General features: G+C 38.2%; 1 protein-coding gene across 6 annotated transcripts in view; it reads left to right on the top strand.

The window, feature by feature from the left end:
• The window catches only part of LOC111872090 (centrosomal protein of 89 kDa), a 46,454-nt gene extending 32,880 nt beyond the window's left edge, over positions 1-13,574 (top strand). For 3 of the 6 annotated variants that reach the window (XM_023865639.2, XM_023865641.2, XM_033754524.1), the window contains exons 9-11: positions 1,264-1,495; positions 4,343-4,512; positions 7,801-8,560. In XM_023865639.2, the coding sequence (XP_023721407.1) occupies positions 1,264-1,495; positions 4,343-4,512; positions 7,801-7,900 (502 nt within the window). In that variant the 3' untranslated portion in view covers positions 7,901-8,560. Of the gene's footprint in view, positions 1-1,263; positions 1,496-4,342; positions 4,513-7,800; positions 8,561-9,226; positions 10,288-13,211 lie in introns of those variants that run through there. The other 3 variants (XR_004513863.1, XR_004513865.1, XR_004513864.1) reach the window with 3 other exon arrangements.
• The last annotated feature ends 3,240 nt before the right edge of the window (positions 13,575-16,814 follow it).

The following is a 16,814-nucleotide window of genomic DNA, read 5'->3' as shown; positions in this document are numbered from 1 at the left end:
CCCACAATTTCTTGTTCTACATTTCAGTCTCTTTCCAATGGGTCAGTTTGTATTTATGAATTGCGACATACAAATAAATTTGATTTCTTAACAGAATTTTTCCTATAAAAACAAGACGTCCTGGTAAAAACTAATCATCTGCTTTCTTTGATATGACATGGTCTGCATAGGAAATGATATTTCCAACAGTTCTTCATTGCTGCAGGAATGTGATTCCCAAACCATTCCCTAGCAAAGGCAGGAGGATACACAGACAAACCCACAGACTCTCCTTTGATACAACACAGACCATATAGAAAACAGCATCTCTAACAGTTCTTCTATTGTGTGTATTCATTGCCACAGGAACATGTCTACTGAGCTGTTGCCTAGCAACTGTAGGTGGGATATACACAAGGGAGGGATTTATTAAGTACACCATTGAGATGGGCTCAGGTGCCATGATATTATATACCAAGTTTCACAAAGAGTGGTTCAGGCAATCAAAAGTTGACAGGAAAGGATACACACAAACAGCAAGGTGATCTCATAAACCTACTTTTATTCCTTCAAAATGAGGAAAGTAGGCTAACAAGAATGTTATATCTTAGCATAATTTGAACTTGAAACTTGAATTCCAACTTGAAACTACTGAGAGTCTACACTGTGCTTAAGTACCTACTCTTGGCCTACATCATATACGAGGGATATTCGGAAAGTAACCTCCATTTATTTGAGGCAACTAATGTAGGAGCAGGGGAGAGCTTGCACATGCTAGGTAGTGTCACATGACTCATTGCCTTGTAAACCATCACATAACTGATAACCTAATGTTTGTTCTTGTCTCTGCAGATCTTTTGTTTATATCGTTTCTTGCAATTTTACAATTTCCTTTGCTGAAAATTCAAGAGACCACTTGGAAAGGTGGAAAGGTAGGCACAGGTAGGAGGTAATTTTTAAGTTGGTCTTTAGAAAATGGGATATGAATGTGCAGTCTGGATTGAACTGGCTCAGAATAGGTTCCAGTGGTGAGCCTTTTTTAAGTCAGTAAATAACTTTCAGGTACTATAAAGCAGGTAATTTCTTGGCCAGCTTAGTACCTATAAGATTTGCAGGGAAGGTCCTCTACCATGAAATTAGCAGTAATAACAGAAAGTTTTGGCTTAATAGTTAAAAGTAATGGAAGGAACCATTAGAGAATTCAAATAGTGTGTGAATGTAGATCCTTCTGGGCCCATATATGGCCCTGTGATTTACTTCACCATGTTTCAATTAACATCTCAGGAGGACACAGCACCGGTGTGAGGAGTTGCAGAATCAACTGGTTACCTGTCAGGTCTCACGAGATGCATCAAAGAGACAGCTTCAGAGGGCTATGACCTTTGCAGAGGAACTTGTAGCAGAGCAAGAGAACCTGTTGCGTCAGCTGCATGCAAAACAAGAAGAGAACAACTCTATAGCTCGTCTAGGCACTACAATAGTCTACCGTATGGGTTCTCTGAAGACCAAACTTAAGGTGAGTGCTTTTCAAAAACACATACAAACCAGAGCTTTGCATACATCAGAGCACCAATAAATGTGTGACTTAGGCTTTCAAGAATGCACTGCATAAAATGTTGAAGGCTTCCCAGTGTTTTGGCAAACTTTCATTTGCCATCTTCAGTTTTTCATGAGGCAAGTGTTTTTTTTTAACTAAATTCTTTCTGATATGAGTTTGTTTTAAATTATTAATCTTCTTCATGTTATTGCTAATATTTATTTTATACTGTTTGGGTTGTGTAAAATTAAGAATTATGTACATACACTGGATATTAATGTCATGAGTCTTACTTAATGCGGAATACAAGGTAAGATAAAAGGTAAAGTTGTCCCTGTGCTTAATTAATTAAACACTACACCATGAAGGCGTATGGGGAAGTGGATGTATAGACTAGTTGGAGGTGAGTGGTCAGCTTCACACACCAGCTGCTTTACCCTCAAGGAAAGGGGCATGCCATAGCTCAAGCGGTTAGCCACTGGCTTCCCACCGCAGCAGCCCAGATTCAATCCTGGGTCTGATGAAATGGGATTTGTGGTGGACAAAGTGGCGCTGGAGCAGGTTTTCTCTGAGTACTTCGGTTTCCCCTGCCAATCTTCATTCCACCAAATTCTCCATCATCATAATCACCCAGGGCAGGCTACAATAGGCCAATCAGTGGCCACCATGCCGAGCGGACCCAATTGGACTCCACCCCCCACTAAGCGAATAATTTACCCTCAAGGAAAGAGCCCCCCAGTACCAATTGGATAGGAGGTTGGGTCTGTGCAACACAGAGAAGAGAACACTCTTGTCCCTCCTGCATACTACCTATTACATATTGTTTTATAAGGTTTTGTATGGGTGTGAAACTTGGCATTTCATATTGAGGGGGAAAAATATGCTTAGGATGCAGTGGCGGCTCGTAGCTAAAATTAGTGGGGGTGCTGCTCCAGAAAATTTGTAGCCTTTGTTTTAAAATTGTATAAAAGGAAACAAACATGTATAAAAAGAAAATTTATTCAGAAACTTGATAAAATCCTAAAAGAACAAAATCAAACATTTTTTACTTACTTTAACCTAAATTGTTACAGTTCAAGCTTAATCTATTCATTTAAAAATGAAATCCATTCTTTTTAACCTTTATATTATGCTCATTGATTGAAAGTCTGCATGCCTCACTAAGTTTCTCCTTAATACTTACGGTTCCTAAAAGTGACAGTGAAACTGCATTATCAACATGCTTCTTTGACTTCTCATGCTTTTCAGTTTTTTCTTTCATTTTGTTTATATTTCTAAAACCATCTTTTGTCCACGTTACATCACCCCCAAGCAGCAAACACGGGAAGCAAAACAGTGCATATTTTACTTCACAGCCGCAAAGCCAACTTTTCCGTTTGTACCATTCAGAATTAAAGCTACGAATATATTTCTTGTTCTTGCTTATGCCTGGCTGAGATATTAGAATATCAGGTGTTAAACGACCTCTTTTCTTAACTGCAACTTTCTCATGGAGAGACAGTTGTGAAAACTTAAGCTGTTGAAGTTCACTTACAGTCACAGAACTTATTTCTCGGGGATGCAAGGCCATGGTTAAAATTTTCTGTTAAATAAAAGAACCGAAAAAAAATGAATCTAATAGAATAGCTGGAAGCAGGATAATAATCTAATTCTACAATTAACTCATATTTTTTAAGCACAACACCCACGGAGTAAAAAAAACTACCTTCCATCAGCACGCCAGGGTTGGCACCGGTCGGCACTGTCGTTCCTGCAGTGCTCCCTCTCCCTTGCAGCCTCGCGTGCAGCTTCCTATGTGCGCATGCGCACAGTCAACGAACACCTTGCCGCTGCAACTGTGAAACGCACAGTTCCATACAAAGATTTGGCTACTGACATTAAGCTTAAGGAATATGTATTGTATTGTACAAGTATAAAGAAAGAATTAAAGAAAAAAGGACTCATTATATAAATGTTATCGATAATATCAAGTGGAAATTGGGGGTGCTGCAGTTCCGCAGTGCCTATACGCGGGCCGCCCCTGTTAGGATGATTGAAACAGCATGTTGGGGAGAATATATGGGCCTAAGGTAGGACTGAATGTCACAGCTGGGATGTTGGTATTGCTGCCTTGAATCCAGAAGGTTCTAGGTTCAAATCTCAGCTTACTGGTGGCTCTTGTGTCTGAGATTGTTTGTGGTCTCTCTCAGTCCATCAGTTCTGCAAAGAGATGATGTCTGCTTCCCTACACATCCTTTCCAGTACATTATTCACTAATTGTCCCACCATTCAATACTATATACTATGCGGCATTGAAAGTGTCGTTAAATAAACCTGAATAAATAAATAATTTCATAAGAGGGAGGAAGTAACAGGAGGATGGATGAAATTGCATAATGAGGAACATTACAATTTGTGTTCTTCGGATCTTAATAGGGTGATTAAACTAAGGAGGATGAGGTGAGTAGGGCATATAGAATGCATAGGAGAAAGGAGAAATGTGCGTAGAATTTTGATTAGAATGCTTAAGGTTGGAGACCACTTGTGAAATATAGGTATAGATAGGAGGATGATATTAAAGTAGATCTCAATGGTGTCTGACAGTGTGGACTATCTGGCTGTGGTTAGGAACCAGTAGCAGGCTCATGTGAACATGGTGATGACTATTTGAGTTCCATAAATGACAGAGAAGATTTTTATCAGTTGAGTGACTGTCACCTTCTCAAGAAGGCCTCTGCTCTATGGATTTAGTTCATTTGAGGCAGACTGGAGGATACATTTATCAGTCAGCTTGATCTGCAACAAACAAATTTGTCCCATTCTTCTTTTTTCTTATGTCCTTTCCAGACTGTGCAAAAGGATGCACGGGCTGACCTCAATGTGATTGAAAAACGCATTCGTCAACAGGAGACAGACGTGGAGAGAATGAAGGATGAATACCATCGAGAACTTCTGCGTTTGCGTAATCTTATCAAACAGAAGGAAATTATCATCAGTCGTCTGCAGCAGGAGAAAACGTATGTTAACAACTTTGTATGTTACTTGTGCTCGTGTACAGATTGTATGGAACTAAACTCAATATGGAGGGAACCACACAATGGTTGCACTTTACTGGATTGAAACTTTGCACTGGCCACAAACTGGCTTACATAACTACTAAAGGAAAAATGTCATAATATGTGATACTATATGGCTCTAATAATAATGGGCAGTACAAACAGTGTGCATGGCTCAGTTCCTTTGAAGTATGCAGTCATTTGTAATCTCATATGCAGTATCTCATACATAGTTCGTCAGAAGGGCCGTGCCTTAGCTCAAGCAGTTAGTCGCTGGCTTCCCACCGCGGTGGCTCGGGTTCAATCCCAGGTCTAGTCAAGTGGGATTTGTGGTGGACAAAGTGGCACTGGGGCAGGTTTTCTCCGAGTACTTCGGTTGCCCCTGCCAATCTTCATTCCACCAATTGCTCCACAATCACCCTCACCTATCATCTGGGGCTGGTACAATAGGCCAGAAGTGGTCGCAGTAGAAGGGACTTAGTCCCACCCCACTAGCAATAAAGAAAATAGTTCATCACGTAGCAAACATATGTAGGTTTCTGCTGGGTCTGCAAGGTGTGTGATCACATACTTTAATTTAGAGTTACCTTCAGTTCAGATCTGGTTGGTCATAGCATCATGAAGCTTCAGTGTGATAGAAATCATCCCAGATGAAAATCTATGTTTTACTTCACTTCTGTCATAGACTTTCTGATGAAATGGTAAGTGGCAGCACTATTCTGTTTATCAAATATTCAATAAGTAAAATATCTTTTTCTGAGCTGATACTGGTATATATGGTGCAGTTCCATGTATTTGTATATGTTGAGAACGTTTTTAAAGATCATATTTTTACATTTCCTCATTTGTTATTTCAAGCTCAGGGCTGTAGTTGAGACACGGAACTCCAGGAGGACACCCTGGTATTTTTTTAGTTATGGAGTAATGACCCAGTGCTTTGAGTAGGCCTGTGTGCATTTCATGAACTATTTGTCATTCAGTTCTGTTTGTAAAATTACAAAGCTATAATTAAATGACAAGAAATGTGTATATCATGATTCATGTCCACATCTTTCACCATGCCAGACTCCGTCAGGGCTTTTATTTTTAGTATTACACCCCTGTTGAAGTCTTATTCCATATATCAATGCTAGAATTAAATTTAAGTTGAAGTCAGCCTGTTCTAATAACCTTACAGGAAACATTAAATTTTCCATGGTAATGGAGGGGAAAAGTGGAATAGATAATTAAAAGCAATATATATTCCAAAGATCTAGAAATACCCACTCTCTGTGCTGCATTCAACCCTGAAAATGACCTACTACTTTGAATAATCTGTTTGAACTTTTGGTTTAGCCATTTTCACAATGTCCTGGAAAAACAGACACAACAAAAAATAATAAAAAAATAAAAGTTCATGCACTTAAAAGTAATCTGTTATCTTTTCAAAATTACATGCTTACACTTTTCTTCCATTCTTTTAACTGAACACAAAATAAATATACATAAGGTTAAATAACACTATATCAGCTAAATTTGAGAGAAAGAAATGAAAAGAATAAAACTGCACCCATTCAAAATTGAATTTGAAAGGTTAAAGAACACTGCACCACAAAAATCTGAAATTAAATACATCGGTTGTAGCAGTGCATTTTAGTGATGGATGATACAGAAGCTAATGAACTCTATGCGAAGTTGAAACCTGTAACAAACTGTAAACTATAGAATTTACATGACACACTACTCATCAGTAAAGGCAGGATTCATGCCAAAGCAATTTGTAACACAGAAGAGGCAACTAGCAGCTGTTGATGTATATCACTTTTATAAATTGAAGGTGTTTAATGGCAGCAGTTCGCACCAGAAATATGACAGTTTTGCAGTTAGAAGTATCCTGAAATGATATATGGCATGGTTTTTTGACCAACTTACTTGCTCACTCATTTAGTGATTTTTGTTGCCCTTTGCTTATGGCTCTTGTTTTCCCCTCCACATCAGCTAATTATCTTGCATAACCACAGGTAAGGAAATGTGCCTAACATTAAGTAATGCTTTAATATGGCTGAGAAAAATAATGAGATACTGAGTTCAAGCAAATTGTACAAACATATCAGTACCTCAGTGATTGCTTTATTTTCGATTACACGAAGTGGATTTTATCAGAGAAGTATGGAGCAGAGTTGCTGATTTTATTATTATTGTGTAAAACAATTGGGCCCACAGGCGTTTAACCTCCCATTTAGTGATTTTTTTCATTTTCTGCAACATGCCATATGCAAGGACCACTTCATTCACTGGCATGTTTACAATATCAAATGTTTTAATATGATATTGAATATTGCTGGTTACTTCTCACCTACTGCTTGTTGCTAGTTGCCATGTTGTGAATTCTGCCAGACAGTTAAGACAAAATATCTTTCCAACAGAAAAAGTAACCCTTTTTAGCGGTACTAGGCCTAGATGAAAAGCAATAAAGTAAAAAAATGGGCAGCAGGGTGAGAAGATGTAGTCTTCTGCAAATTTATCCAAAGTATCACTCATACATGTTACTGAAAGAAATATAATCATTATGGGAAACTTGACTGCCTCTGTGGTCTAGTGGTCAGAGCTCCTGGCTACAGATCAGATAACCAGATTTCTTGAGAAGTAGTGGGTCTGAAACGTGGTCCACTCAGCCTCATGAGGATAATTGGGGAGCTGTTTCAAGGAAAAAGCAGCTCCGGTTTAGAAAACCGAAATTAACGGCTGTGGGATACCCTTGCTCTGACCACCTGACACCCTTTACCCGCAAAAGTTGCCACCAACTTTGCCAACAAGTGGCGGTCACTCAGTCAGTATAGTTCACTTGCGGACTACAGACTATGGAATTTGTTTCTTTGTTTTTTTTTATGCTCAGTAACTGAGGGGGCTCTAAAGTCCCATTGTATTGCACACATCAGGTAATCTGCCCATGATACCAATATTCATAGTTCTCATGGGTTTCTTCTTCTGTGTCCTGTACCTGAATCCTGAAAGCAGTAGGTGGTCATCTGGATACTTGTGGAAAAATACCTCAACAGACCTTCACGGTGCTAGACAATCTGTTTCATTTCCAGAAGGAACAGGATTTTTTCTTTGGTCCCAGATCCAGGCTAGCTTTGAGCCTGACGCTGCTTCCTGTCCTGTGATTATTGAGGGCTACTCCTGGTGTTAATGAAATATAAAAAAAAAAGCAATTTCTCGATTTGTCTGTGTGCTTTTGTATGGTGAACAAAGCTGTATTGGTTGCAGGAAGACCCAGGAAGACCTTGAAGTGGTGTGGCGAGCAGCAACTTCAGAGGATTTGCACATAAAAGAAAAGTTGAAGCAAGCCAGCTTCTTACCTGAATAGGAATGTGATCTCTTCCGAAACCACAGCAGAACTCAGCAGTTAAAAACTGTCTGTATGTACAAAAGAGAAGTCGGAACATGCAAATTTGCTGACAAAAATACAATGATCATGTTTTTCCAAATTATTCCAAGTGTAAGTACAGTATGAAAGATATGCATATCAAATTGAGGTGGAATTTAAACATGTACTGCACAAGAATTTTATTTGGAAATTTAAATATTGTTGCAACTGTTTAAAAATTTTTAAAATTTTGAAACAATTAATAGGTTTTCAAAACACAAGTCTGTCCATAGTAGGAAATAATAGGTACAAAAATTCTTTATCTTCTGATTTGAGAGCTATGCTGTCTTGCATGTCCTGTCTTCAATTGAATTTGTATTTCCTGTATCTCTGTCTTTCTGGTTGTGATTTAATCAGTTCTTTGGAAGTCTAATTTCATATCATCTTGAAGTGTCTTCATACCAATCTTGTTTTTCGTTTTCCCAGCAGAGTTCAGATCTATATATATATTTAACTGGTTCCATATTTCTGTATTATTTCCCTTAAAGCCTAGGAGTGTAAATCCAGTTACTGATCTTAGAATCTATGTTTCAACTGACAATCTATCTCTTAGATTCTAAAGAGTTCTGACGAAGGTGGATGACATACAGAATTACTGGGATTTTGGACTTTTTCCATCATCCGGAAATCTAGGTAATAGAGGACACGACATTTCAGAAACTGGATCTGTTTCCATCTTTCTCTTATCCAGTCAGTTCGTGGTCCAGTTTCCATAGTTTCAATTTGACCTAGGCATTTCTGTCACTTTATAAAATTTTTGTTGTTCTTATCTCAGAATTATTTTTTATTTTTCTGCTTTTTCTGTGAAATATATGCAGTTTGGTATGTATATCTTAATTCTAGGAGTAGGACATTCTGTAGCCTATGAAATTGAAACTGGATACTTATTTTATTATTTGCCTCTGTTTTACACCTGGCATGATTCTTCACTCAAAATGTTTNCCCCCCCCCCCCCCCAAGTTAAACTCATTTACTACATCTTCTGGTTGGTTAATGGCTCTCTGCAGTTTGCCTCTGACTCTCCAAATGTTGCCTAATTCTCTGTGCTTATTGGCTGAAATAAACTTATATTAACTGCTGAGAATATGGGAACCTTCGATGTTTCGATGCCTCAGTTTTTTCCCTCGTTTTCATTTATTTTTTAATTCATGTTACATTCTTGTTATAAATAAAAGACAACTGAAGACAGAATCTTGTGACATGAAGGTAAATAAGAATGTGGGGATTTTGTCGTTACTTCAATGACAACCCACTTCTTCGGAATAGTTTGTAGGTCCTGAAAACGACCGTTGGTTGCTGAGATGCTTGGCCAGTGAAGTAGCGTGGCACGCGCCAGTAGGAAGGGATGTTGGTTGCGGTGTGTTGAGGTGGCTGAGTCAGTTGACTGGCCGCAGTGCAGCCGTTGCTGGAGGTTGCTTGGTTGCTGGAAAAGGTCTGCTTGCCGAGCGCGGTCACAGGAGTGGAGAGGCGGTAGCTACGCCAGTTGCCCAGTGTGTCGGGCATGACCACCGGTGAATCGAGGCGGCCGAGTTGCCCAGTGAGTCAGGTGTGACCGCCAGACAGCCAAGGCAGTCGTGCCTGGCGCAGCAAAGTGCCGATGCCTCCGAAGACTGAGCACTGGCGACGAAGTGTGCTGATTGCTTGTAGACTGCTTGAAGACTTCTGAGGAACTGACGTGGAACTGACTGAAGACTGACTGACTTGCGAGCGTTGTGCTCCGCCTTTTATACAGTGCTCGGTGGGCGGAGCAAAACTTGCATTTGAGGAGCAACAATTTGCAGAACGCTGATTGGCTAGCGCGCGTAATGATGTGAATGCGGGCTAGCAGCAAGTGCTGTATAAATGCGAACATTGGAAGCAATTTGATTGGTTAGCATGCGTGATGGTGAAAAGTGAGCACTGTAGAAATAGTGTGATATGTGGGATGTTCCCACAAGAAAGAAACATTTCTAGACATATTTAAGTTAATACTGTGGAGAACTATGGCGTTTACTTTAATTTCAATGATATGAGTATAATATTACATATAAGTGGGACATGAGATGAACACTACATAATAAGATGTTATAGAATTCTAATATCAGTAGCCGGTATATGTTTGTTGAAGTGATCATATTGTGATCTTGTTATATTTGTTATGCACCGTGCCCTTCATCTTCTTCTCCCTGGGATTATTATTACGAAGAGGAAGGGCACAGTGCAATCGTTACTGGACTTATTGTTGGTTCCCACGCTCCCCGAGATGGACGTGGGGTATCCAAGCTAGGAGGAGGAAGCTACACTCAGTTCGTTGGCTTAGATAAGAACAAATACAATTTTAATAAAAATATATATAACAATACATAAATAACAAACGACACATTTGACCAAGAAACTAATGCAAGCTCATTTAGAACAAAACAATTTCCCGTCGGCACCACTTGTGTCGACACTAGACATATTAGGACGTTAAACACTCAGGCTATACAAACACAAATCAAATTCTGAAAAAATACCAAACCAAATCTAATAACGCGCGTCGCAAGCATTCAAGCAATGGCTTGCGACCGCGGGCAGTCCTTACCGGCCAGCCAGATAGCACCAAAAGGGAATTTAGAACAAACCCAGCTGAAACCAATATTTTCCACAACAAACCTGCTGGCTAGTAACCGACCTTCCAAGTCAACTTGGTCTACACGACTGAACTGTACAAGTCTCCTCTTCACGAGAGGGTACATGGGACCACGTGACTGACGTCAGGATACTGCATAGTGGGGATGGAATCCGTGAAGGGAAACATGATGACATCATACGTGAGCGAGCTAAACCTTAGAACGGCTCAGTTATTAATATCATGTGTCAGGATTAGGACCATTGTTTTTAGATATGAAACAGAAAAATTGTAATTATGACAGTCTAGCAAATGTTTTGTATTTTCATTGCATTTTTATGCATTTTGACACCCAATAGAAAACATTGTTGTTCTGTTGTTGCGCTCATGTTTGTTTCCACAGGAACTTGTTTACCAAGCCGTTGCTTAAAAACAGGTTGCATAACCCCATTGTTCTGTTGTTGCATACGTGTATGGTGCAGATGTTGCCTAGCAATGGCCACTGTTTGCAAAGCCACCACTTAGCAACAAGTCTATGTGCCACATTATATTAAAAAAAGAAATGTTTTAACATACAAAATACTAATGTGTAACATAAAATACTAAATCCATTAATATCTACAAATTTATTTGAAACATTTTTTTCGGTGTACTGTGCATTCAATGAAGTACAAAGAAAAATTAACATGAGTGCACACTATTTTATGTAGCAAGATGAACTTGTCAATAATTATGTGCCAGCAATAGATGAACATGAAACCAAATGCAGTATCAGAACTGCAAAGAACACGTTTGAAAAATACATATGTTACAAATATACATGCACCCTTTTCAGATTTGTTCTGATAGAATGTCATTTAGAAGGAATGTTAGGCAGTCTTGTTGCATGGTGGATTATATCATTTGTTGGTATGTCTGATATGACTGTTATTGCTCTATTGCCTGATTTTATGTGGCCCAAGAGAAGCCTTTGCTGCAAGTCAGTATCGGTTGTAGATAGTTCCATCATATTACTGGCCTATTACTTTATGGTGGGTTTGTTGTTTGCAGGAAGGGAGGGAAGGGAAGATATTGAGTTCCAGTGACAGTAGCCAGAGAGGTAGTGACTGTGTGGCTATAGGTCATCTGGGGAATGTACATAATGACTATGAAATCTGTTTCACTACTAGAGTTGATTGGCTGTGCACAATTCTACCTTGTATTTTACTTAGTATAACAGTAAGCGGCCTCCGTAGTCTAGGGGTAACGTTCCCACCTCATGACTCAAGGTACGCGGGTTCAAACCCGGCGGAGGTCATGGAATTTTTAAGGGCGGAAAATTTCAGAGAACAAGTCCTCCGGGAGGGACTTTAAGCCATGGGTCTCGTGTCATAGATTTATGGCACGTAAAAGATCCTCATGTCTCTAGGAGACCTCTGAGCAAAATTAGGCAAGTTTCCCGCCCAAGTAGTTTCCAATGCCTCTGGTAGATGGGGGAAGCATCAAGGTACCAAGGGCCAACCTCGTTGGCTCAACGGGGCTAGCACGCACCAGTACCAGGAGGGTATGGCAACTGGTAGAATATCAAAGGGGGACGTACACTAGATCAACAACTGGTCGCGATGCATGCTAAAATTTCCACAGTCAAATCTTTTCATACACGGTTGTCAACATACTGGGCTACTTACTTCCTTAGACAAAAGTGAGTTTGTAGGAATGAACTCAGCTAATTTTTAAATGCACACAGAATATAGCTGTCTGTGTAAATAGTAGGAAAATATATATCTTGGTGGATATCCCTCCATTGTAGAGGACACAGGGCTTTCATTCAGCCACTCACTATATGCTAGTATGCATAGCAGCAAATATCTGATGCCTGCCAGCAAACTTCTCAAGTCAGAAGAGGCCCATCTGCCACTTCATCTTATTGTCACATGTAGGGGATCTGCGCTTGACTTATCAGGCGGGTTTTGGATTGGATGGTTGGATTTATTGACACCTTATACATTCCACTTGGAACTACAGGCAGTACAGGACTATCGCTGATCTACACACTTCACAGTTCACCGTTGTACACATACTAGGGTTCTCAGCCTTCACTAGTCATATCCAGGCGGCAGGTTTATAATAGTCTCAGTGTCGCTTCAAATCACACATGAAGCCTTCTTTTCACAGCCTAATTCCTTTCTTGCCATTTCAGTAGACTCAATTCAATTCCCCTGCTCCCAAGCTCATATCTTGGGAGGCTGGCATCTCAAAACTCGACTCATCTTGACTACTACTTCTCAAATGAACTCTTCTTTATAACCACTTTGCACAGACCACGCAGAAAACACAACCTCTGTTGTTGAGAAAGTATGTTTACATCACTGTTGCATAGCAATGGAAGTTACTCAGTTGTTTCTTGTGTATTTGTTGCCATGGGAATGTGTTCACCAAGTTTTTGCCTAGGAATGAACATCTATTCGGACTTCAGTATTCAAGCTTTCAGGTGTTATATCACAATGTGTTGTGACTTTGAGGCTTAAACTAAGCATGAGTGTACAACCAAATATGTTTTTAGAAAAAGAGCGCTCAGAATGCATAACATATTGAGCCCAGAATGTAACAGAAGAATATGTTCTTTTGTTGTTGTACATAAAATCAGGTTCTGTACATTTAATTTTTGGGGTTTGCTTGCAGGTATTATTGAAAGAATACCCTGATGTCACTGTGCTCTTCCTATGTGAGTATGTTGAGTAAGCATTCTCTCTTGTGTAATTATGTGAAGAATTAGGTTATGTTAGATGGGCTGGACCTGTCTGCAATTTTGCTAGGAAGCTATGCACATTACATGCTTAAAATTTATTAAATAAATTTAGTCATTGTTTTGTACAAGGAGGTACAGAAATCAGATAATTCACTGTTGTTTTTATGATAATTTTAGTGTCTTAACACCATAAAGAGGAAATCAAACTGGGGTATCAGCTGTTCATAACTTCTTTATTAAAACTGTCACAATACAACTATATCGAGGTCAGTGCCTAGTTTCGGCTCTGCTACATGTTTCGGCTATTAATAGCCATCATCAGGTAAATACATGGCTAATACACCACTGAACTGCAGTACTAGTAAAATTGGATACAATAATATTAATTATATAAAATACTTGAAGTAAAAAAACAATAAGTTAGATTATATAAAACAAAAGTTATAGTATAAAACAAGAATAAAATTATTCAATTCATGCTTTACATCATCGAGTCATTCGTTGGGTTTTGTAATTTTGTTGCTTTCCCACTGACAAATTGGAGTATTCTATGTTTTGTGTGTATATAAAAAACTGTTATTGGTGGATTGTGATGTAGATGTAGTAATATTAATGTTAATTATTTAGTCGGTGCCTCATCGTGCGAAGTATTGTCCATTCTGTAGGGAATGTAAACAACGATTCGTTGTGCCAAAACTAGCACTGACCTCAATATAGTTGTATTGTGATGGTTTTAATAAAGAAGTTGTATATTATGACACAACAGGATGCATGAAATAAAAATTATAAAAGCTGTTTATAAATTTAATATTCAGCCTATTCCCACAAACCCTTGGAATCCCTGGGTCTGGTCAAGTGGGTGTGGTGGACAAAGTGGTGCTGGGACAGGTTTTCTCTGAGTACTTCGTTTTCCCCTGCCAATCTTCATTCCACCGATTGCTCCACAATCACCCTCACCTATCAGCTGGGGCTGGTAGAATAGGCCAGAAGTGACCGCAGTGACTTAGTCCCACCCCACTAACAATAAAAAAAAAACCTTGGAGTCCAGAAGTGTTGTACATAGTTGTTTTTATATTGACACACACTGTACTGCAAGGTTTGGTTTTGGGAGAAGGTACGTAGTGTAGCCAGCCCAGGAATTAAACAAGTTTGGAAATGTGCACAGAGCATAAAAGTACTGGCACATTCACTCAGTTATTGTCCCTAGATTTCTAGTTCATGAATGTTAACATTTGATGCTCTCATAGGGATAGCATAAAAATGATGATTTCAAGCAAACACTGATACACATGAGCATTTTAAATGTGTCCATCCTTTTTTTACACAAGAACTTCATCAGGGCTGAGAGTTTGATGAATACTCGATTGGTGGCCATGTTAACAAATAGTTACCTCAATCTCATGTTTCAGAAGTGTAATACAGCTGATCTAGATGTAAGTAGGTACATGGCACCGTAATTAGCATACTCCAGTTACCAGTTAGTGCCTTCTAGTCAAGGGATGTGCAAAATATGACATGCAGTAACATTCATTTCAGTCTGGAGCAATATTCAAATATTAATTGTATAGAAATTGTACATTATAACACAACAGGATGCATGAAATGAAAATTATAGCCCTCTAAATTTCCGTGGATGTAAAGGCAGTTTTTAATCGGTAAACAATTGCAAAAATCTTAACATTTAAGGTTCTAAACGTCAGTCAGACAAAACTTATTAATGCTATGGTAGCACAGTCACTGTGATTAAAGTGATTAGTTGTACCATCTATACTTCTTCCTCTTGTTCTGAAGGATGAAAATACATATAGCTCTAACCCCAGTTCTCATACCGTTTCTTTCTGCGTCTCATCTTGGTAACGCATATTGGGACATGCTATTCCCCATAACCAATTGGGTTCTGTGATAAAATAATATTAGAAAGTCAGTCAATTTCATTTCATTGTCTTTCTGAAGTGAAAATTCATGACATTGGAGACCCACTGATGGCTGGGCATGCCAGTGATTGGAATTTAATGATTTACTGCAGATAACAGTGAGAGGAACTTCAGTAAGCTTGTGAAGCTTAGCAGACTTGTGTGGTGATAGAGAATTCATTCATTCATTTATTCACATTCCATAAAATCCATACAAGGTTGAAATAACCAATAGATATAGAAATCATCCAGAAATATAAACTCATCTTGCTTAGAAATCAAGCAGTTGTCAAAATAACAAGTTTATAGTGTACAAGATTTAAGTCACATCTAAAAATTTATCTTGAAAATAATAAGTAAGACATTGACAATTTTAAGATAAAAAATTCAGTCCAAATATTATTTACTAATCATGCTTATACAATATGACAGCTATTTAAAAACCAGTTTATAATATAAGACAAGTTAGAAAGTTGAATATACTAATTAGTCGTATTACAGTAACCAGTTTAAAATTTAAGATAAAGGTAATAAAGAATACAAATAATAATATTTACAACTTTAAAACGGTATCACTAGAAATTTCCTAAAGTGTATCAGGAAGTGCATTGTATATTTTTACAGCCATATGATACACCCCATTTCCATATATCGCCAAATTAACCTGGGTCACATGTATATCCATAGTGTGTCTAGTATTTATTTCATAGTGAACTTTGTTTGAATCAAATATTCTTCTGTTTTTTACTACAAACATTATCAAGGTGTGTGTATATATATATATATTGTGTTCTTAAAGGAAATATATTCATATCCTTAAAATGTCCTCTACACGAATCTCTCGAGCCACATCCTCATTATTCTTATAACTCTCTTCTGCAACTTAAAAACTCTTTCAGCATAAGACGAGTTACCCCAAAACATTATACTGTGTGACATGACAGAATGAAAATATGAAGATTAAACACTTTTTAATGTTTTCATGGGGACCATTTGTTTTGCATTTCTTATCATATAGCAGGCTATACTCAATTTTTAACTTATGTCTTCTGTATGACCATCCCAAGTTATTTGATTTTGGATAGTCAGACCAAGAAATTTTGTGGAATTAGCGCATGTTAGTATCAAGATCTCCCATATCTCTATTACACCTAATTTTTGCAGTAAAATTTATATAATATGTTTTTATTATATTAAGAGACGTTAAATTCTTTTTGAACCAATCATCCAATATCCTGAATACTTAATTTGTTGTGGTTTTGAATTTTATTGTGTTGGCATGAGCAATCAATGCACAGGCATCATCAGCAAAAAGTATGGGAGTACTCATCACCTCCAATATTTTTGGTAAGTCATTTATATAAATTATGAACAGCAGTGGTCCCATTATGGATCCTTGGGGGACATCATTGGTTATTTTAGCCCATCTTGAGTTTACTTTGCTACTATCTAATCCATTGAGAATGGCAGTTCTCTGTTTTCTATCTAATAGATATGATTCATATAGATTATATTGTTTGTCCTTTATTACATAATACCCTAATTTGTTTAATAATATTTCATGACTAACACAATCAAAGGCCTTCTCCAAGTCGCAAAATATCCCACTGACTTGCATTTTTT

Source organism: Cryptotermes secundus, unplaced genomic scaffold (assembly GCF_002891405.2).
Source record: "Cryptotermes secundus unplaced genomic scaffold, Csec_1.0 scaffold356, whole genome shotgun sequence".
Taxonomy (NCBI): Eukaryota; Metazoa; Arthropoda; class Insecta; order Blattodea; family Kalotermitidae; genus Cryptotermes; species Cryptotermes secundus.
The sequence above is the reverse complement of the archived record's forward strand: the minus strand, read 5'-3'. Positions and strand labels throughout refer to the sequence as shown.